This window comes from Bufo gargarizans, chromosome 2 (assembly GCF_014858855.1).
Source record: "Bufo gargarizans isolate SCDJY-AF-19 chromosome 2, ASM1485885v1, whole genome shotgun sequence".
Classification (NCBI taxonomy): domain Eukaryota; kingdom Metazoa; phylum Chordata; class Amphibia; order Anura; family Bufonidae; genus Bufo; species Bufo gargarizans.
Window position 1 is genome coordinate 460,547,672 of NC_058081.1, and position 24,486 is coordinate 460,572,157.

Sequence of the window (24,486 nt, forward strand, 5' to 3'; positions counted from 1 at the left end):
GGATGAGGTATGAACCCCATGGAATCTCGGATCATTCCCCAGTTCTGATTGTGTTTGTGGAGGCTCCATCCGTAGGAAGAACTTTTAAATTGAATTCGCATTGGCTTGAGGTGATTGGGGAGCAATCCCGAATAGACCAGGATATTCAGGAATTTTGGGGCTTCAACGTAGGCTCAACTCATATTCATCATGTATGGGACGCGTTGAAGGCCCATATTAGAGGTTTGTATTTCAACAAAATTCATAGGTTTAGAAAGGAAACACGACAGAGGGAAAATCAATTGACAGATTCAATAAGGAGTTTACGGGGCGCACTGATTGACAGTCATAATGAACATTTCATCACTCAATTAAAGGAGGCTAACTCTCAGCTTAAGACACTTTTATATAAAAAAGCACACCACAAGCTGTTATTTCAGGGCCAGAATCGTTTTTGCGAGTCTGGTAAAACGGGTAGGTTTTTGGCTCGTTTGGTGGCCAACCAGAGAGAGGATACTAGTATAAAAGAAATTAGGAACCTACAGGGAGTTGGAGTGAGATCCGCAGAAGAGATTAGAGAAGAATTTGTGAAATATTACTCTACCCTCTATGAATCTGAGTCTATGTTTAGTCGTACCGATATGGATCAATATCTTCAACAACTGGCGCTTCCCCAATTAACTATTCAGGATAGAGAAATACTGGACTCCCCCATCCTTCTGGAGGAACTCCAAGCGGTTCTTCCGACTTTAAAGTATAGTTCTTCTCCTGGACTAGATGGATTACCTTTCGAAATCTATAGGTACCATGCCAGGTCTCTCCTTCCAATCCTTCTTCGGGTCTTCAATGAATCCTGCGTACTTGGCTCTCTACCGCCATCATTCAGAGAGGCAGTGATGGTTTTGGTCCTAAAGAAGGATAAGGATCCATGCGATGTGGGGTCATATAGACCTATATCGCTTTTAAATACGGACTACAAGATTTTTGCCAAAATTCTTGCTTGTCGATTGAAGAGGGTTATAGCTGATCTGGTCCATCCTGACCAGACGGGCTTTATCCCGGGCCGCCATATCCAGTCCAGTATATATAGGGTGTTTTTGAATTTGTCTGTGGGGGGTAGTGTGGACCACTCCATCCTGTCATTAGACGCCGCAAAGGCGTTTGACAGGATGGAGTGGTCTTTTCTGTGGGCTACAATGTCTCATTTTGGTCTTGGGAACTCATTCTTGGGAATGACTCAAATGTTATATGAACAGCCGGCTGCATATATTAATATCAATGGTATTACTACTTCTCCTGTCATGATGCGGAGAGGGATGAGACAGGGTTGTCCCCTGTCTCCCCTCCTCTTCGCCCTCTTTATAGAACCGTTGGCTTGTCAGATCCGCTTAGAGAGGGGTATAGACGGCTTTGGGGTGGCGGGAGTCAGCGATAAAATAAGCCTATATGCAGATGACGTGATCCTGTTTTTAGATCAGGGTTGGAAAATCCTTCCGTATGTCATAGAGGTAATAGAATACTATGGTAAATTATCAGGTTATATGATTAACTGGGCAAAGTCATCGCTCCTCCCGCTGAATCGGAAAGCTGTAGATGTAGGGAGCCGAGTTTCGTGTTTTGGCTCCTAATGATACCTTAGATTATTTGGGGATTAAGATAGGGGTTCCTATAAGTAGATATTGTGAGCTCAATCTGGCCCCAGCGCTGGATAAGGTGAGGACTAAGGTTGGTGCCTGGCGGAAATTGATACTGGCACAGATAGATCGAATCGCACTGATCAGGATGGTTATTTTGCCTATGGTTTTGTTTCCGATGTGTGCTTCTCCCATTTGGATAGAGGATATTTTCTTTTATAGATTGGAGACTTTGATTAATGATCTAATTTGGGGCAGGAAGAGGGTGCGTATAAAGCAGAGATATCTATGGTTGTCGGAGGCAGATGGTGGGCTGTCACTTCCTTTTTTTCAAGGTTATTATTTTTGTACACAGATTCAGCGGTGTTGTAACTGGAAAGAGAGTTTACTTTTACGGTATTTGAATAAAGTCATGGACAAACCAATAGAAAATATTTTTTCATGTTTAGAAACTGGGTCTATGGGAATGAGAAAAACCTTGTTGATCCCTTTCTCAATACAGAGGGTGTGGAATAGGCTGAAGGAGCTTCTCAAAGTTTCCGGCCCATTTGTTTTCACCCCTCTGTGGGGGAATGGGGAGCTGGAGGAATTTTTTAAAATTACAGAGTTTGGTTATTGGACACGTAATGGCATCAATAGGGTGTCTCACCTATTTTATTTAGGTCGATTTAAATCACCTTTCGGAATTTGGGTTAATTGATACTTCACCATTAGATTTATTCATGTATGCACGTTTGAAACATGTATTTGAAGCCTCTAGGAATAGGGGCCGTATATTTCCACAAGAGAATATTTTTTTCGATTATTGTGACGCTCAGAAGGACCAGAAGGTGAAACTATCCCGATTATATGCTAAACTCCGAATGGCACTGGCTACTGTAACACCTTTTAAGGCCCCAGGTAAATGGGAGCAAGAGTTGAATTGCCCCCCTTTACAGTGGCCTACTATTTACAGGAATGTGAGAAAGGCGTCAGTTTCCAGTGCTCATAGATTGATCCAATTTAAGATCCTTCATAGACTGTATTATACGCCCAAAACCCAAGGAAAGTTCCCCCAAAATAGGGATCGGGACTGTTGTTGCCCTAAATGTGGATACGTGAACGCTGATTTTGTACATATGCTTTGGAGTTGTAGTAAAATAAGAAAATATTGGGAAGAGGTTTTCTTTGCTTTACAAAAGGAATCCTCTATGAACTATAATCCGGGGATCCCGATAGTGATCTTTGGAGACTATACTTCGGAAACGGAAGTTCCCCCTCAGGTTAGGCGGATTTGGATGAGGGGATTGATGGTAGCGAAAGCTATAGTGGTCAGGTATTGGGGCTCTGCTTCCCAGCCCTCGTCAAGGGAGTGGGGTTCATACCTTCAACAAATTAAAATTTACGAGGATAGTGAAAGGAATCGGAGAGTTGCACGCAGAGCCACATAGAAATATCTAATGTATGTGTTGTATGCTGTATTTTACTGAATTGAGGGGAACAGCAGCCAATGGGGGGGGGGGGGGGAGGATATTTATGATTCGTATATTATATACATAGATGCGATGGATATGATGTTTATTGTTACAACTTATATACTAGTGTGATTGATATTGGTCTATGTATTAACTCTGTTTTTGTAAAACAAAATAAAGATTAATTAAAAAAAAAAAAGAACGGCAAATAATATATATTTTTTTGCCACTAATACATGCCAAAAAGGGCTTTAGAACATATACCTGCACCGCTGAACGGCAAATAGGCCCTTATTTTTTTCCACTTATACACGCCACAAAAGGCTTTAGAATAGAGATGAGCGAACTTCTGTTTTAAGTTCGGCGTCTAAAGTTCGGGGGCGGGTTAGCGGAGAATCCCGATCTGGAACCGGATATGGATTCCGACTTCCGTTGTGGTCCGTGGTAGCGGAATCAATAATCGGCCATTATTGATTCCGCTACCACGGACCACAACGGAAGTCGGAATCCATATCCGGTTCCAGATCGGGATTCTCCGCTAACCCGCCCCCGAACTTTAGACGCCGAACTTAAAACAGAAGTTCGCTCATCTCTACTTTAGAACATATAACTGCACCGCTCAACGCCAAATAATATATTTTTTTTTGCCACTAACACACGCTAAAAAGGGGTGTAATTTTCTCACTTCACCACACAACGGCTAATAAGCCCTTCTTTTCCCCCACTAATACAAGCCAAAAAATGCTTTAGAACCTATAACTGCACCACACAAGGGCAAATAAGATGTATAAATATTTCCTTGTAATAAACCCTGTTAATGCCTGTATCAAACAGCACTTGCACCCTAATAACAAGAACAGTTCGCTGGAATTACAGAGCTTTATAATGGCAATTTGGATCCGCAGTCAGTGCAGCAAGGTGTAATAGGATTGTTCCTTTTACCCAGGCTGTAAACTCCCCTACTGAGCCCTGTTCTGCTTCAATACTGTGGAATGATTCCTCCTCTATCCTTTTCCTGAACTTCTAAATAGTTTTTTCAGCACAATAAAGTATTTTATAGCACTGTCCCTAGCGCCTGCTGACGTCTCTCCCTGCACTGAAAAATGGCTGAATCCAAGATGGCCGAGGCTATTTATAGGGCTGTGACATCACAGGGCTGACTGGCTGCTGATTGGCTGCATGCATGGCATTATGGGTGATCCCTCGTTCCAAGAGTTCCTTGCACCATGTCCTAACACCTGCAGCATCCATTTTAGGGAAAAATGAAATTCGTTACCACGAAGCGCGAGGAAATTCGGATTCGGTGTGAACCGAATAATTCATGAAATTCGGTTCGAATTCCACTTCGTCAACTTCGATTCGCTCATCTCTAGTCATGACATAAGGGGAGCCAGACTGTGTTGTGGCTAGTGATTGGCTGTGGTGATGTTAAACTGGATGTTTACAGGAAGGGAGCCTAGCGGACAATCCCAGGCCTGGAGGAGAAGGAGCAGGTAGTTCTGGTAACCAAAAATAAACCCAAACCATTCTTGCACAGCCCCTTTAAGTCTCTCTTTAACCAACTCAGTAGAAAGATTTTGGGATTTCCAGCTGGCTGCAGTTTTATCCCCTTAAAGTAAAACAGAAGGTGACTTTGGGCAATCTTTCCCAATGATAGAGCTAACCAAATTACAAACATTTGACCAGAATGTGGCAACAACCTGGTATGTCCACCAGATATGAACATGAGTCCCCTGGCAGCCCTGGAACGGTAAGGGAGCCTTCACAAGCCCCATTCAGTTGAATGGAACTGATAGTTAGTCACAAAAATTTCTGCAATAAAATCCAGAGCGTATGAAGGCACCCTAAGGGTGTACTCACATGCCATGGATTTTGTTGCAGAAATTTCTGCAACTGTAAGTCAGTTGTATTCATTTGAATGAGATGGCAAACACATAGCTTTCTGCAACAAAATCCACAGTGTGTGAGTGCACCATAGTGAAGAAGAGTCTAGATAAATCTTAGGAGTTCTCAGTGGCACTAAATAAGACTAGCTTCAGACTAGAGCTAGAAATACGGCAGGGAACAGCCTGCCGGATCTCTCCGTATTCCTCTATTGTCAGAAGCATGAAAGTCTCCTTCAGGCCCCATTAACTATAATGGAGACTATCAAAGATTCAGCCGCAACCTGGCAAATATACCACGAATCGGCTGGAAGAAAACCTCAGCAAGAGAAACTCAGTGACTACCCTTAGAAGCAGAGGAACAACAATGATATAGATATAGAACCTGGCTGAAATGGATATTTCTGGCAAATCACCTCATAGAAGTAAGATGAAGGATCTCAGACCCCCTGGGGGACTAACGAGCAAAGAAGATGGAAGATCTGGGTCAAACGATAATTTTCCATGGGAGTGGGATTGCATTTTTGTGAAACAGTTCCTATGTAATATTTTTATAGAAAATGTAAATGAAAGAATGTGTAGATATTTCTATGTATGTATTTTTATAAGTATAAATAAAGAAAAGTAAAATAAAAAGCATAAAAGAATGTATACTAGCTCTTACTAATGCCCCCCACTGTTGTTCTGATGCTGCTTCTGTCCCTGCTGCTCTCCACTTCCTGTCTCAACACACAGGAAATCCCAGGAAAGGCCACCCCTCTAAACCCACTGCTAGTCATTTATATTATACTGGAAAACCCCTTTAAACTGAAAATTAGGTTTTCACTCCTGCTCTGGTCGCCTATTGCGATAAAAAGCAATCTTATTTTTGATGAAAGCCATTATCATTTTTATAAGTAATGTGCAGTAATTACATTAAGCGGCCTTTCTGCACTCCATTAAGCGGAACATTAATTTATCCAGTAAGCTGCCAGATTAAATGATGCAAGGGTTTTTCCAGCATAGGCTGAATAAAGTGTCTTCACCTAATGGTTTTCAATAAGCTGACATCTAAGTACGGCTGATCCACTCTGCTATATAAGCGTCACATGGAAAACAGCAGCTTCAGCAAAGGACGCAAAAAGGTAAGCATTAACTATTTCATTTCACGAAAGAAGTGTAGTTAGTTATTGGGTTAGGGCAGGAAAGTTTAACCCCTTAAGGACGAATTCCTTACATGTACGGCGGAAGTCCAGTGTTTAAACATGGCACCCACTTAGAAGCAAACCAGACCCAATAGATTACGGTTTTCTGCTGTTTTAAACACACCCTAAGGCAATGTCCATAATCCACAGTTTTGCCGATCACTGATGTTTAACCTTTCAAATGCTGTGGTCAATTGTGACCATGGTATCTGAGAGGTAAAATCAGGGGAACGGTTGCTGTGACAGTCTCGGGCCCTCTGAAGAATGCTCCTATGGCAGGGCTCCATTGGAGCACATCGAATCTCCCATACAGCGCAGTGGTAATACATTGCAATCTATGGGACAAGAGATAACATGTTCAAGTCCCCTTTTTGTATAAAAAATCAAATCACCCCTATCCCCATTTTAAAAATAAATAAAAAACTAAAAATCTTTTGCACTGTCACGTCCTAAAATATAGAGGTAGAGTCACTGCTGAGGCCAGTATTTGGCTAAGCGGGGATCTTCTGCCATTTCATGTGTCAAGATGCAAACAAGTAAAGACCAGTGGGGACCTGTTAAGAGTTGTAATTGGAGCTCTGAGGTGAGTATCGCTTCCTTTATGTTTTTAACCCACCTCAATCCATTTTCCCATTTTTTTCCCCCCTACCAGACAATCCCTTTAATTATTAAGTACCACTTTGAAGTGTGAAATAAAATAGTTAACATTAACACTTTTTTAATGCCTCAAAATTTATTAAGAACCAGTCCACCAAGAAACTAGTGGTGCATGTATTTACAGGTAAAGCATATTTTACAGTGCAGTTCTGTAACCTTCAGGAGGTTCCCAGGATTAGAAAACGTCTGCAAAATCCAAATACGGCACCGCACCAGTCCACAGTTCGCTTCCATAAAACTAAGAGCAGTACCACACACAGGCTTTGGGCAGATGTGGCACTTTTTTTTTGAAGGAGAGCAGACTTGCTTTTCTAATCCTGGACAACCTCTTTAAACATTGATCAGGATGAGCAATTATAGTATACTTCACTACATAATTCCATTATTTCAACATTACCTTACATTTGTTTTGTTTTTTACACCAGGTGGGGTCAACTTGCAGCTCAGGAGATGTTTAGAGGCCACCATCCCCTGGCACAGCCATGTTTGGACTTTCAACTGGAGGCTGCCATTTTGCACTCATTACATATTTATCAGATAACATCCATCTTTTTACTACTAGAATTGAGGCACTTTATGGTAACTAGTTCCTTCACTAGATATCATCGATCTAAAACTTGTCTCTCTATGTAAAACTCACAGGCAGAACTATCATGGTACCAATTGTGTACTGCAGGTGATCGAGAAAAACACCACATGAACCTGACTAGGAGGCATTATTACTATGTGGAAGGACTTAAGGGGTACCTTTACTGTGTTGGTGCTTACTATAAAAGGGTACTATAGAAAGAACGTTAACTGTTTTGGACCTTTTCAAGGGGCTCTATTACTGTATGTAGGGCAATAAAGGGGAATTTTTATTTTTTAGAGGCACTAATGGACACTTTTACTAAGTAGGGTGAGGGCATAGGAGCAGTAAGGGAACATTATTACTGTGAAGTGGCACTAACTGGGCACTACTACTGTGTTGCGGGCACTATCACTGTGTAGAGGCACTATTCCCATCTGGTACCGCTCTTTAGAACTAATATTTTTTCTATTTTCATCAGTTTCTTCCTTCCTTCCTTCCTGATTCTTCCCTCAAATCTCCTTTCTCTAAGGGCCCATGTACACATCCATATCCATTTTGTGGTCCACAAATTGCGGATACCGGACGTGTCCATGTCATGATTTTTTTCCCAAACACCTCTAGAAAAGTCCTATCCCAAGTCCTACCAGATGCAGACCGAACATACGGTCGCATGCATGCAATCCTTCTTCCTCTTCTAAACTACTATCCTGTTCTCTTTTTATCAATGTTAATTTATTGTCTACAAGTTATGATCGTCCAGTGATTATCTGCTTTCCACTTTGGGTACATGCACACGACAGTGAAAAAAAAGTCAGTAAAAAACGCATAAACTGTCCATTTTTAAGGGACATCTTTTTTCACTGATGCCCTTCTGAGAAACAGAAGTTAAAAACCGACCCATATAATTGTATGGGGGCAGTCGGTTAGCGAAAAAAGATAAAATATGTTCTTTTTTTTATGCCTGTTTTTTAACTGAACATCAAAAAAACTGCTGTGTGAATAACGCCATAGACTACCATTGGTCTTAAACGTGTGATGACTGTTAAAAAAACATTCATCACATGTCCATTTTTTCACTGTTGTGTAGCCTTAGACCCCTGTAATAACACCATGTCAAGCGCTTGAGTGAGCCATGCTTTTTCCCCTAATAAAGTAGATGTCCAAATGCCAGAAAAAAAAACACCAAAAGTTTGAACATACTGAGTCTTCTTTTAAAAGGCAGTGACACATAAAACACCATCTAATTAGCAAAAATGTCAGTAACAACAAAAAATGCTTGTGTCCTGCATTTTTTCATAAGCTTTCAGCGAACATTTGAAGCTGGTGTTTTTACTTCAAAAACACACCAAAAACCACAGGTGCAAAAAAACACAACTACCATTAAACCTATGTTTGAATCCACCCTAAACCAGTTTGAAACCAGTACCTAAATTTCAATGACTTTTGGGTGTTTTTTAGGCTGGTCTCAAGTATCAAAATTAGTGGAAAATTGGTTGCACTCAAGGGCAAAAGAGAGTTGCTTGATGAGGGGGGTGGAACCCACTTAACAGAACAAAAGAAAGCATAGCACTCACCAGTATAGGTGCGTGGCTGACGGTCTCAGAACACATTAGCCTATACTCTACATGATAAAGACCTTTTTTTGCAAAGCGCAGTATGGAGAAGTAGCCCGTCAATTAGTACCCCTAGGGTGCTACTACACATTCAGTTTTTTTTAATGCAGTTTTGAAGCCAAAATCAAGAGTGGATCATAAAAGAAGAGAAAGCATTATAGACAGATACTACTTCTCTCATTATTTAGTCCAATCCTGGTTTTGGCTTGAAAAACTGCATAAACAACCTGAACATGTGGCCATACCCTAAGACTGTCTAACATGAATGTGTCCAATATATCCTTGCACTTTTAAATTAATGTTCACTTGTTAATCCCATGTTTTTTCTAGGTCTAACATTTTTATTGCCACTTGGAAACATGTCACAGCTGAAGCCAGCGGTTGGTTGCAGTAGTCATGAGACCAAGGATGAGATGTCATCACTCCTGGTACACCAGATACCAGAAACAGAGGGGACAAGAGTCTGGACACTGATATAGAGTGTTTTATATATTTTTTTATGGTGGTCAGAATTTTGGGAGAGGTCAGACAACTCCACCTGCTACAGAGATGTATTATATAGTTAAACCAATAATCAATGGGATCATAGTAAAGCTATTTGGGTGTCAACGTTAAGGAGAACACATTTTGAGAGAACCTCAAGGATCTTATTGCTTCATTGAAGGATGCTTGGTACTTTATTTTTTATATTGCTCAAAAATTTATTTTCACTTTTTGCCCTTGGTTACTCTACCTAAGACCCACAGTCTGCAGTCTATGCTCATTGATCATTTCTTGTGTACTATAACATTAGTAACATAGCATATAGAATTACAGCACCTGAATTTGCCTGTAGTCAAGTAGATATAATAAACATATGTATTAAATCTGACAGAAAACAACATTCTAAAATATCTAGAAAACAGGCAAGTAGCTAAAAGAGGTGACCTTTCCTACATCACTACCTACTCTAAGGAGTATGCCTGACATGCCTCTGCTTAAATGCTTCAAAGAAAGCCATGACTCCTCTTCTTTTACTTGTTCCCCCGTTCTTCTGAAGAGTGTGACCTGCCGAATTGAATGTAGAGATTGGGGAGTCAACAGATGCAGTCCTCTTAATTCTCAAGAAAGATTTTCCAGGTCCACCTCTTGACTTAATCCTTGATGATGAGGCTACCACACATTTTTGATACTGAACCTATTTAACACAAACGCATGATTAGGAAACATGACCCACCTAGATTTCGCTCCACAACACTGGATACAGCATTAGGCAAATAAATCACATTACTTTTAGCATCATGCACTTACTATGTGTTATAGACCACATAAAAGTTGCATCCTACTATTGGAAACAGTCAGCAATTTTGTTGACACTTTCCTACATTGCAGGAGGACAGTTAATTTTTCAAATTACTGTACAACAGTAACGCCAGTTGTAAAAATGAATAACTGAGAAAACATAACGCAAGGATGACCCCAACAGAGAATACTGGGAGATTTCAGCTCTGAGACCCAACTTCACATGTAGTTGCAGTGGCTGATCAGAAAAGGTAGTGGCACAAAAAAATTAATAAATTACATATTAGATTTCTCACCCATTGAGCATGGCTGCCATTACTAATATGACCTGTATCAACAATGTAGCTTTAGCAGGATAAATATCCTTGAGCAGGATCCTCAGGATAAGTCATTATCCTGGCAGGTTGAAAAGACCACAGTGCTCAGATTAGTATTGCAATCCAGTCCTATTAAATGGAATGGGACTGAGCTGCACAAAGGCCATGTTATCTATGGATGTGACATCACAGGTATTGTATTGGCTCCACTTACCCTTCTTCTTCTGATCCAGTGGCCCAGACCCACCAGCCTTCCTCTGCTTCATCACCTGCCTGTTCTTTCTTGCAGGCTACAGCCTGCTTCCTGGCAGAGCCTCCCCACTTTTCTTGTAGGGCCTGTGTGCATGCCCCCCTCTGGCTCTTAAAGGCTAGGACATGCACCCTAATTCACACCAGCCAATGGCTGGTCATCTTTGGGTACATAAGGCACCTTCCTCAAAGGTGCCTGACCAGTAGGCTAGCTTGCTAGTTCCCTGCAAAGGTGTACTGTATCTTTTTGTCTGCCTCTGTACCAACTTCTGCCCATTTACTGGATATTGTCCTTTCACTGCCTAACCTCTGTATTGACCCTTTACTGACTGCTCTGACCTCGATCTGTTTATCGGATTGCTTGTACTCTTATTCCCTGCTCTTCGGCCTGTTCCTGAATACTGTTATTCCTGATCCCTCAGTGCTCTGCACTGGTGTCACTGATCTCCATGGGTCAGCTTTCAATCATACAGAGACTACTCCAGGAGGCAGCGGCCCATTGGTTCCCCTGCAGCGAAGTCCAGATGCCTGTATAAGCGTTAAAGGTTGAATACCAGGGGGCTGCCAGAATAACTCCATTAGGAATAGCCCAAAGTCAAATCTGTGGTTGACACAGTGTTTCCACACCCACTGCCATAGCAAAAGGCAGAGAAAGAGGTTGAAATGCTTGCCTGATTGCCTCAGCTCCCTCCAACAGGTTATCGACAGGTATGTCTGGAGGCAGACACCCACAAATAAGATATTGATGACCTATCCAAATTTAACACCCCGAAATGTCTTTAAAGACGTTCCGCCATCTAGTAACATAATATCAAATTATGTGACGAGAATAAGCTAGGAAACCGTTACCTTCTATAAGATTTAGCATGGGGCATAGATATGTAGCTGTCCTTGCTTTGTATTAAAGGGAACCTGTCACCAGGATTTTGGGTATAGAGCTGAGGACATGGGTTGCTAGATGGCCGCTAGCACATCCGCAATACCCAGTCCCCATAGCTCTGTGTGCTTTTATTGTGTAAAAAAACGATTTGATACATATGCAAATTAACATAAAGGAGTCATATCTTACTTGTGTGACCAGAGAAGAGTCATATTTTCAAGCTCTGACTCATCTCAGGTTAATTTGCATATGTATCAATCAGCTTTTTTTTACACAATAAAAGCACACAGAGCTATGAGGACTGGGGATTGCGGATGTGCTAGCGGCCATCTAGCAACCCATGTCCTCAGCTCTATACCCAAAATCCCGGTGACAGGTTCCCTTTAAGTCACACTTTTCAAGGTGATTAGTAGTGACAAACTCATGGATGCCACATTGCTTTAGAAACAGATACAACACTCACCATACATGCAGCCTGCACAGCCTCAGATACATGTCCAGCATCTGGTTCACACCAAAACACTGTGCACTGGAAGGACTGTTTGCCTGTATCCACAATTAACGCAAATGTGTGCGGGTCTTTTCCAATCCCCATAAATGTAACATAGCGAACTTGACACTGCCAGAGAAGTTCCTCTTCTGCAGCCTATAAAACAGAGGATAAAAAATAATTATTTTGTGTGTAAGAATGTAACACAGAAGAAGTTTATAAATCATCGCACAGAAGAGATGGAAAGATATGAATTCCATAGTGGATGAAATGAAGCTGCCATGTTAAAAAGGAATCCTAAGAAAAATGCTACTCAGGAGCTGAGCATGTGTTATAGCCGGTGAGTGGCTGCTATGTTATACAGCAGACACCTGCTGGCAGTGTCCATGAACAGAGACAACTCAGATCATGGACAGTGAATAGCATCTTTAGTGCCAGAGTGCTGAATTTAGGATTACCACCAGGATCCTCGCCTGTAAAGTATCAGCGTTAGAAGAATCCCTCTATTGACAACTGTCACTACCTGATAGTAGGATTACCAGGGAACTTATTATTATTATTTGTGCCAATACAAAAAAGGCTTTCCATTGATGAACTGTACCAACTGAAGACTATTAATTTTCAGTAAATATTCAACTGGTTTACAACAACCGACTCCTCATTCTTACTACTACTCTCAACATTTGCACCTTACGGTGCTGGCATCACAAACCAGGGGCCCAGCTGCAAAAGCACCTTACACCCATTACCATCAAGGGCACCTCAACTTCTATATGGCTGGTGTCCCCTGTAACAGAGAGTGCCCCAGAGGATTTCGTGCTGTCTTCCCATCCACTGTACACCAGCCCAGGGAGGCATCTGCTAACCGTGAGTACATGAACTATTGCACCCAGTGTTTTCCCCTGTGGTTTGGTAGCGTTGCATGAATTGGATATAAAATCCTTTGCACCTTATGTTAACTATATAAAGAACAGGATTCATAATCCTTTGTGCCATTGCCTTATGAGAATAAGCCACCACTGTTTGTTGTCAGTGAATGAACTTTTGCACTGAACCTAAAATGGCTGCCGGAGGCCTTCTTTATTAATTTACTGCACCATCTTTGTGTAAATGCCCTGCTAGCAGCAGGAAAAGTTTAAGTACACCCCCTCAAGAACGGGAAAATCTACTGTGCCATCCCTTATGCAAAGTAATTAAAAATGTGCCTCCCACCTTTGTTATATTGTGCCAACGATGCCGGCGCCACCCCTATGCAAAGACAACCCAGTGGGAGGGTCGCTCACCAGAGGATTGTGACGTACGTGTGCACGCTGAACACGCCTAGAGACGCTGAACGGAGAGAGAAAGACAGCATGGCAGAGTGGAGCCCGGATACAGCACCAGAAGAGAGCGTGAACCTCATGCCTGAGGCAGCGCTACGGAGAGCAGAAGGAATGCACCCCTCGTAGTTGTCAGGCCGGTCTCCACTGCGTCCCATGATAAAAAGGAGCTTTAGGCCTGCATCCAGGAGGTGTGGGAGTGCTACTGGAGGGAACGCAGAGTGGATCTTCCACCTAGGCCGCCCACCTATTGCACATGTCAGTCGCCTGCAACGGCGCCTGCTACTAGCAACCAAGCCGAAAGGTCCGGCCTGGACAAAGCTACAGTGAAGTGGCTAGCGACTTCCCATGCCGAGTTGTGGACTAAGCTGTCGACTGAAATAAAAAACGGCGTCTACCACGGACTCACGCCTGTAGAAAGTACAACGAGGGCATCACTCGTAAACTACTGGAGGAGCCAGTGGACAATTTCCCCGTGCCAGTAAGAAGGCTGGGCCGGGTTCTTTAATTTTGCAAGATACGTGGTTTCGGCTTTACTCATGATATAGAGACCGATAGAGATTACTACGTAAATCGCAGTTCAGTTAAAGGCAAATACTTGCCTAGCAATCTGCACAGTCTTTATGCAAATGAAATTGTCGAGTTCACCCCAGCAGAGGGCACCTGCGGTCCGTATGCGACTGCCATAAAACGGCCAAAGCCACCAGCAGAGTCTTGGGAATCTGCGGAGGACTCTGAGTCGGAAGAAGAAGGTTTAGAATCCTTTGTTGCCCCCAAGCGGCCTGACGCTAAATACGTCCCCTTCTACTACCAAGCCAGGACCAATATGCTACTGGTTTTGCTGGCACCAATATTTTGTGGCAACCTGCCATAGTCACCAGAGATCCAGTTACACCTCCTAAGCCTAAACGGGAGCGTCCAAGGGTCAAGCTGGAATCTGCATCTACAAGAGAAGATTGCACACAGCTCATGCAACAACTTACCTTGCAACACTGCCAGGAGATTCCTGTTCAACCCTGTGTACTGAGGCCTTTTACACACCCATACACTAAAGTTGTTCCTGTTGGCAACTAACGACCCACAGTTACAGTCACACCAGCTGCTGCAGAGAAAGCATTTTTGCCTGTTAGGAAACCCGTGGTTGGGCCGGAGCCCAGACTACAGAAATCAGAGGAAAATCCTTCCATCTTTGACGAGGTGAGGTAGCATTTACACCTCCCCATTGCACCCACCAAACGCCTGACTGAAGGTGTTGGGGATAGGTCATCCCCTGACTCTTCGGAATCTGGGAGCCCATTACCCACAGATGTACACAGCTCTCCAGACCCCTATGATTAAATAGGCCTGTTGGCCATTATTAAAAATGGAGCGAGAGACATTGTTGTCAAAGGGAATCTAATGTTTGCAGTTGTGGTGGCAGTTTCTCCAAACCACTATGGAGCCCTTTGCCCTTCTAAACACTCTATCAAGGACTCCATCATTCTGCAATTTCCTAGTTGCTCCAAGTTTGCGCCATTTTATTCCCTTTTTACCCCTTCTGAGGTTATCTGGGACTTTAAACTAAAAAGTTTGCTACAACGTTCAAGAAATGTACCCAGAAAGACATTTTTCTGTGCCCTATCCTATGCAACGCACAGACTCTTAAATAAAAAACTTTGCACTTTAACAATGTCCAATGCATTACAAATTATTTATACCCCAAATCAGGGATGGACTTTGTCTCAGGACTATGTCATGGACTGTATTGCCCCAAATGTGAGATCACAGCCCATTTTGTCCCTGTCAAGTAAAGAAAAACAACACCCATTATCCCTTTTTGCTATCTAATGTGAAATATGCAAAATGTGTATGTGATACATTGCCTAGAATGTATTGTTGGGCATAACCCTTTATTTTAGGAGGTTATCGAAGTGTCATGATAGTACATTGCAATATTTATATCCGTATTTGTATTTTGTGGCAGGTACTTTGTGTATTTCAGGTGACGGCATAGAAATCCACAGCTTCAATCACTGCAAACGTCGAGGGCGACTTACCTTTGAGCAGGAGGGTATGCAGTGTCCCACATATGTGTGTAAATGAGACACGTCAAACATCTTAATGTATATACATGTATGTATTTGCATTTTATGGTATTCTCTGGCTGGCAATTTCATTTACATCCATTCGCACCTAGGTGGTGCTGGTACTACAATATATATATATATATATATATATATATAGTGGGGTGTGTCTAGCTTAGAGCAGAGTAGAGGAGAATGTTAGTTAGTAGTTGGTAAGAGGAGGAGAATTAAGTTCATGGAGGAGAAAAACTGGCTAAATTCATCATGTAGCTGTTTTCCCTTCCTCTGAGCCCTGAGCCTGGAAAAGATAACTACAGAAACAAAGCACCAGACAGTAAGTCTATATACCAAGATGCAGACTAGTGAGGATAACAGCTATAGCTTATCGACCTCATTATATACATTATATAGCACAAGTGACCAGGAGTAGCTTTCCGAGTAGCTGAACACAAATGGACAGTTAATGCGCAGAATTGTCTTTATCACTAACTAAACCTTCCGGGTTGTAGTGAAAACCAAAAACCTTTCTAGAAGAGTTATCTACCAAAGAATGAAGCAGATGTGTTTGCCTGCCGTGAGGGGAACACCCTTAAAGGATAACTCCTAAATAAGTAGTTAATAGCATCTTTAGTGCCAGAGTGCTGTAAAGAGTATACTTAGGATTACCACCAGGATCCAGCATTAGAAGAATCCCTCCATTGACAACTGCCACTACCTGATACTAGGATTACAAGTGAACTTATTATTATTTGTGCAATACAAAAAAGGCTTTCCATTGATGAACTGTACCAACTGTCCAGAGACTATTGATTTTCAGTAAATGTTTACAACAACAGACTCCTCATTCTTACTACTACTTTCAACATTTACACCTTACGGTGCTGGCATCACAAACCAGGGGCCCAGCCGCAAATGCACCTTACACCCATTACTATCAAGGGCACCTCAACTTCAATCTGGCTGGTGTTCCCTGTAACAGAGAGTGCCCCAGAGGATTTTGTGTTGTCTTCCCATCCACTGTACGCCAGCCCAGGGAGGCATCTGCTAACCGTGAGTACATGAACTACTGCACCTATCGGCCCACTGTGAGCCTCACGTGTTTTCCCCTGTGGTTTGGTAGCGTTGCATATGTCCTTAATATAAGGATATACTGGCTGAAGTCAAATTTTTAACATCTAACATCAGTGTGAGGATTTAGTCAGATGTTACTGTTTGCATCCACCACAGTAGTGCACCTCTTCTTGTAACTATTTATTCCATATATCATTCCACATCCACACATTTTACCATCTGGTGTAGGATGTCTCTGTGGCACTTGTGGTAGGATGTCTCTGTGACACTTGTGGTCTGCTGCGGGCATCCTCCACTGTATGCATTTGTATGCTGGGGATCGCTCTTAGCAACAGACCACAAGCGCAGTATCTGCTCCCCCGAGCATAAATGCGCAACTGCATTGGGGTTGAGCATTTCCTGCCTTTTGAGACCACGTATTTTTGTCATTTAAATAGTAAAATGATAAAGTACAACTTGTATAGCAAAAATAAGCCCTCATACGGTAAACAGAAAAGTAAAAAAGGTACTATTGTACTGCAGGGTGTAAAAATGTAAAATTGTTAACGACACAAAGGGGTTAAGAATGTTGCACGTGTATACCACACCTGAAGGCTTTGTTTGGGGCCTTTGTCGCAGATTCTGCCAAAACAGTGGATAAAAAAGTCCTGCATGCATCCGAACAGAGACTGAACAGGCCGGATTATAGTCAGTGGTGGTCTGTTCAGCTCTGTTGGTTTCCGTTAGGCACAGAATCCGGCACTTCCATTATTTTCGTTGTCCTGCTCCTCTAACAGAGCTGAACAGATAATGTGAACGTTGGCCTTATTATAACATGGCCTTATTATAACTATGCTACAACTTCAACTTTCACAAAGTGAAAAAATTACTAGCAACCTTGTATCTAGGGATGAGCTAATCGACTTCAGATGAGACATTAGAATGTATTGGCTCCGATCAGCCGATGTTATTACTTCGTGAAGTCTCACGAGACTTCGGGTAATAACTTCATAAATTAATTTCTACTGTAAAAAAACTTTTAACAAACTTGGGTTCAGTTCCAAGTGGACTTCGCGAAGTAATAACTTCGGCTCATCTGAGCCAATACATTCTGATACTGTACGGAACTCCTGCTCCGTACAGTATTTGAACTAAGTTTTAGGGTCCATTCACACGTCTATAATTTGGGTCCGCATTCGGACCCATTCACTTTAAATGGGGCTGGAACAGATGCAAATCTGCATTTTCGGGATCCGCATCCGCATTTTCGGGATCCACATCCGTTTTTTCAGGATCTGCTTTTTCGGGATCTGCAATTCCGTTCCTGAAAAAAATAGAACATGTCCTATTCTTGTTTGCAATTGTGGATCAGAAAATGCATTTTCTATCATAGTGTCTGTGATGTGCGGTCCACAAATTGCGGATCGCACATTGCAGGTGTCTGTGTTTTGCGGATCCGCAAAACACTTACGGACGTGTGAATGGACCCTTATGCGAATCGACTTCGGATGTTTCATCCGTACTTGTAACCATTGCAAAAATTCCAAAATAGGTGAACTTATTATGGTGGTCGCAAGGCCGCTTGCAGCTTTTATTCATGGGGCACTATTGCAGTAATTTTTACAGTGATTTGTGAGTGGCATTGTGGAGCCCTAACCTGTGCAGACATAGAAATATAGGCACATAATGATAGCAGGAAGCAATCACTTTATATTGTGCATGTACATTTGCCTGCATTCGTAAATGACCTACACTGGACCTAATGTTCATGAATCATTTTATTATTCAGCAGTGCTCTTGCTGCATCACCACCAAGCCTCCGCTGCAATCTTCTAATTTTTCTAATGGCGCTGACTTTGGAAGCAAGATAAGTATATTTGCAATTATATTAGACACTTGTACAGACTGCTGACTCATTTCCATGAACCTAATACTGCACCACTCAAGACGCTTCCCATTCCAGGAACTGCGGCCCAAAAAATAAGGATCTGTCCAGTGCAGCATTATGCAGCTGGTCAATTCCCTCCAAAGCAAAGTCCTTGAGTTGTGCTTTTCTACAGAGTTTTTAATCATTTTAATCATATTTTTCAGCAGTCATGAAAGTTTAGGACGCTACAAGGTTTTTATTATATTAACGCAAGTGGACATATAAATATATGATACTCATTCTAATAGTTCAGGCTACTTTCACACTAGCGTTCGATCGGATCCGTTCTGAACGGATCCGATCATATTAATGCAGACGGAGGCTCCGTTCAGTACAGATCCGTCTGCATTAATAACTTAGAAAAAATTCTAAGTGTGAAAGTAGCCTGAGCGGATCCGTTCAGACTTTCAATGTAAAGTCAATGGGGGACGGATCCGCTTGAAGATTGAGCCATATGGTGACATCTTCAAGCGGATCCGTTCCCATTGACTTACATTGTAAGTCTGAACGGATCCGCTCGCCTCCGCGCGGCCAGGCGGACAGCTGAACGCTGCAAGCAGCGTTCAGCTGTCCGCCTGTCCGTGCGGAGGCGAGCGGAGCGGAGGCTGAACGCCGCCAGACTGATGCAGTCTGAGCGGATCCGCTCCATTCAGACTGCATCAGGGCTGGACGGAGGCGTTCGGGTCCGCTCGTGAGCTCCTTCAAACGGAGCTCACGAACGGACCTATGAACGCTAGTGTGAAAGTAGCCTTAGCGTTTTCAATTCCGCTATTGAGATCCATCATAGGATCTCAATAGCGGAAGAAAACGCTTCAGTTTTGTCCCCATTCATTGCCAATGGGGAAAAAACTGAACTGAACGAAACGGAGTGCACCAAAATGCATCTCGTTCGGTTTGGTTGCGTCCCCATCAAGCAGTGTTTTTCTGTCCGTGTGTGGTGCAGAACAAGACAGATCTGTCCTGACACACAATGCATGTCAATGGGGACGGATCCGCAAAAACCGCTAATGTGAAAGTAGCCTTATAAAGGTAAAAGCAACGTAATTGACAAAAAACAACAGCAGATTGGCTTTGCAGCCATGTATTAAACAATAAAAAAATCACAGATGCAATTTTCTTTCTATACAAAACTTAGACAAACACTAGACCCCTGTAACCGAGATTGGTTCCTGGGAGTTTACCAAGGTAAAAAGATAATCTTGAGCATAATAATCTGAAGTGGAAGGAAAATATACCGTATTTGCTTAATTTTTTTTTCAGGTATAAGCTAGTTCACACTTTGCCCCTTTTAGTGCGGCCAAAATATATGGAAAGGCTCCATGTTCTACTAGAAAGTTGTCATGAGCATGTGGCGCACATTATATTGGGACGGGTTCACATTCGTGTATGGAATTCCGTTACAGGTTCTGTTATAACAGAGTTATAATGTAATATAATGGAATTTTAGGAGGGAATGCATAGCGGACGCCTTAAAGAGGCATTACATTTTGCTCCGCCCTAATACATGTCTGTGGGGACAAATAATGGTTCAGTTTTTTCCGTTCTACGTGACGGAAAACTGTAAACAGGAATATTTTTTCTGTCATCTATAACGAAACCAAACAGAGACGTTATTTGTCCCCACAGACATCTATTAGTACAGAGCAAAACAGACCTATAACGGAATTCCATAACGCAAATGAGAACCTGCCCTTTGATATATATTTATACTGGTCCTGCATTGGGTATTTGGAATTCGGACAAGAATGGGAGTGATTTACCTCTCTGTGGTTTACAGTCAGCACCGTGTCTGTCACATCAATGACAGCTTCCGTCCACTCTTCCCTGAGGGTAGTACTGATCATGTTCTCGATTGTATCATTTAACACTTCCATCCCTGAAGGAATAAGAGGAAAAGAAACACTTGAGTTGTACTATATGCCTACATATTATATAATATCTAAATTATTCATCAGAATTGTATATTGTAAGGGTCAGCACAGTGGCTCTGGAACTTAGATTGTGTTCCCAGTTGGGGACAGCGTGAGGCTGTAAAAATGTCTATAAAGCGAAGAGGAATATGTCGGCGCTATAGAAGTACAATAAATAAGGCTCTTTTACATCATGTTAGAGCACTACGTTTGCTGTGTACACTGGGAAAGCTCCTAGCATACACATCAAACATATATAGAGGACATTTTAGAATTAACTCTCATAACTAGAGAAAGACTACTACCCCAGCCGCTCTAGCCGGGTTCCAGCTAATGAAATGAGGAGCCATTATGGAAAAATAAATGCAAGGGTTTTAGTATTGAAATGCATTACCAGAAAAATGAGAAGGTTTAGCGATATGTTACATGTTGGGTGGGTATAAACGGTCTGTATAAAAACACCAAAAAAAATATATATACTCCATAGCGTTCCATTCACCTGACAGATGCCAACTGGATGCTACGTTGTAGTGTTGTTTTTTTGGGAGCCTACGGGCAAAGTATGTCATGGTATGCCTGGAGGCATACTTTGGGAAATATTACCTAGTGTGGGGATTCGCTCTGGTAATTGGGATAAGCGGGTGCAGTACAGAGGCAAAGTACAAGTTCGTAATTCAAATGTCCGTGTTTATTCACACATAAGGTCAAACAAAAAACACTCCTTGCAAGGTTGGTGTTTGTTCACACCAAGTAGAAAGTTCATGCATAACAAAAAAAGGCACCTTGTCAGCGGTTCTGCCTTCAGCAGTCAAGATGCAGGCTTTAGATGGCCTGCTCTCCCAATACACAGGTCTCAGCTTTTCAGCCCAGCACAGGGCTCAGTTCCCACACCAGCGATTGCCAGAGTTCCTCTGTCAGAGAGAGGTAATCACTCACAGCTGACACTGCTGGCTGGGTTTTTTATAGGCCAGTCAAGACCCGGCCTAGAACGTGGGGAGTAGTCACCCACCCATCACTTTGACTACTCCCAGTAAGAGCCATCCCGGATCAGCTATACAGCCATACTAAAATAGCAAAGTGTCAATCAGCATTAGCTGCTGTTGACACCTGAAAATACCGGCTCTTACTTCACCGAGGCCAGGAACCTCAGTGACACATACCTTCCATCAACGACGGACTCTTGCGCCTTCTTACACTAGGTAAACCGTCGACAGAAGGTTTAAGCAGTGGCCCTTCTTCATTATTTTTATATAGTAGCATACTTTATTACTATACTGTAATGCAATTCGAATCTGCAAGATGTCAGAAAAGATGTCCAGCACCACTGATTTTGCTGTTTCAGTGGATGCTGAGGGAACCCACTGGCTTAACCCTATATGAGCATTTTATAGATACATTGGCAACCCTATTGGCAAGCCCAAAATATGTACTGTATATTGTAAAATAATGTACAGTTTGACAAGACCAAAGCAGCAAATTAGGAAAATATGCCAGGTTGTAGTAGCAGATGTCAAAGGGTTATTTCCATCTCAGCCTTTCATGGATATGATGAGAATAACCTGAGTAATTACTGGCCAGGGGTAGGCAGAGTTATGGAAATGGACGAGCAGGGTCAGTTTATTGGAGCTAGGCAGGTTGTGTAGCATGGTGAGCTCCACTGAGTTATTGGAAATAACATATAGGTGCTTAGTGTGCTATGCTGTTTACTTAGCTCCCATTCACTCGTAACAGAGTTATGGAAGCAGCAAAGCAAAACCAGCTCAGATGTTTCCGTAACTTCAGCCACCCCCAGCCGGCACTTACTAAGGTCATTCTCTTCTTGGCCATAAAAGTCTGAGATGGGAATAACTGTATAGAGGGCTTCCCCTGGTGGGGCTGACCACCATAAAGGAAGGGATACTCACCCTGAACGATCCCCCACCACTTCTGAGCCAGCGCTTACAGGTTCCCTGCTGGTTTTTACTTAATTGTCTGCTCTTGACATGCAATAAATTCCAGGAGATGCTTGCTTAGCTAAGCACTGGCACAGGCAGATCACTGCTGCGACCAGTTATTGGCCAAGCAGGCATCTCCAAACATTTACTGTTTGAGACAGGATCAGCAGGTACAGACTAGCAGAAAGCAAGTAACCCTATTCTTCTCACTCCCATCTGTAGAAATTAGAGATGAGTGAATCTCATATTTTGAAATTCGTTTGCGGTTCGTCTTGTGGTAAAGGTGAATTGAAAAGTGCTGTCAGGGATTACAGAAAATGGATAGCAAACTGAAGAAAACTACAGCCTTGTGCTTGAGCCCTGCTCTTGTGTATGACCATATTTCAGGCAGAAAACAAATGTGGAGTGTTCAGTTGGACTCTATGGGGGATATTTATCATTCCCCTCATGCAAGTTTCCTGGCATAAAAAAGTTACAAACCCCATGTTAGCAATTTTTCAATGCCATTTTCTGGCGTAAAAGAAGACTGAACTCGGGAAGCACCTAATTTATGCTGAGGCCATCATCTAGTCATAAATTAGGCGCATCCCCCTGCAGCGCTGGGGATATCATAGACTGGCGTGAAATGCCGGTCTGTGATAAATTCCCCCCCTAAATCCACGCTGGCTTTCTCCCCTAGAAGCATTGCTCTGGCAGAGCCCTGTGCATGAGCTCCTGCCATTGGTTTCCTAGATTTTGCTATAGCTGTCCAATAATCTAGAATATTTAATAATCTAGCCCCTACCAGGTCCTTGCTAAACACAGTGGTGGGTAAGAAGAAATGTGAAAGAGATATAGCTGTCTCTAGTACATTTGTTGGTTCCTGGGGTATAGAACGCCCTGCAGTAGCTGTGTCAGCACAATCTGTAGAATAACTCACCCATTGGCTTTGAGACGGGCAAGCTGCCAAGGTAAAGCACATCATATTTCTGAATGGACTCTCGCACAGTATCCAGAATATCAACTAGAACAACAGAGCTTGGAAATTGTTATCCATTACATGAACCGCAATACAGAATAAAAAACAGAGCACGACTACAATGGCGCATTACACTGCTATAGTCATTCAACAATTGATTTGTTATTTCACATTTGTGATGTAGATATGCTTCATAGATACTTTATTTTGTCCAGTAAAAGTGTAAAATACAGTATATAGTACAATTATTAAATTATTAATTACTAAATGTAGTACCCACTATGCATTTTTAAAGCAGCCTATCCCATTTTTTTTATTTTTGGCTTCCAATACAGTAAAATGTGCCAACATTGTGTTACAAAATGTGCAGCTAAACCAATGCTCCCTGATTCATTTTGGGCTATTTTCAAGTTCCAGTGAAACATCTCCTGGATAGTGGAACACATCATGGGGAGATCGCACCTCCTGCCAAAATTACATTTTATCCTATATATTCTCCAGAGTTTTATCTTTGAGTCACCTCCTGACTACGCTAGAGGGTAAACCCATGTGTGGAGGTGCCACGCCATAGCCATCCAACACTCCACCATGTCTAAGGGTATGAGGCTGCATATTTTGGGTATATAATATACTTATTATAGGTAGTGTTGATCGCAAATATTCTAATAGTGAATATTTATTGCAAATATCGGCACTTCAAGAATTCGTGCAGATGTAGAATATAGTGCTATATATTTGTAATCGCGAATATTCTAGATTTTTTTTTTTCATCAGTAACCTCCCTTCTTGCTTGTGGGCCAATGAGAAGGCTGCAATGTCTTTGTCAGAGCTTAGCAACATCCCTAGCAACCAATAGTAAAGTTGACTACCCCTTACTATATAAGAATCTCCCCAGTAGCCATTTTCTGTAGTTTTTTGTTTGCAGTTCTGAGAGACTGCAAAACATTAGTTAGTTAGTTAGCTCATATACAGTGGGATGGGAAAGTTTGGGCAACCTTGTTAATCGTCATGATTTTCCTGTATAAAACGTTGGTTGTTACGATAAAAAATGTCAGTTAAATATATCATATAGGAGACACACACAGTGATATTTGAGAAGTGAAATGAAGTTTATTGGATTTACAGAAAGTGTG

General features: G+C 42.2%; 1 protein-coding gene across 2 annotated transcripts in view; it reads right to left on the reverse strand.

Annotated features, from left to right (window-relative positions):
• Positions 1 to 6,845: 6,845 nt before the first annotated feature.
• Positions 6,846 to 24,486, reverse strand: part of APBB3 (amyloid beta precursor protein binding family B member 3) — a 49,318-nt gene continuing 31,677 nt past the window's right edge. For both annotated transcript variants that reach the window (XM_044281036.1, XM_044281035.1), the window contains 4 exons: positions 23,315 to 23,398; positions 20,312 to 20,427; positions 12,166 to 12,348; positions 6,846 to 10,152 (listed from right to left, as the gene is read on the reverse strand). In XM_044281036.1, the coding sequence (XP_044136971.1) occupies positions 9,925 to 10,152; positions 12,166 to 12,348; positions 20,312 to 20,427; positions 23,315 to 23,398 (611 nt within the window). In that variant the 3' untranslated portion in view covers positions 6,846 to 9,924. The remainder of the gene's footprint in view (positions 10,153 to 12,165; positions 12,349 to 20,311; positions 20,428 to 23,314; positions 23,399 to 24,486) is intronic.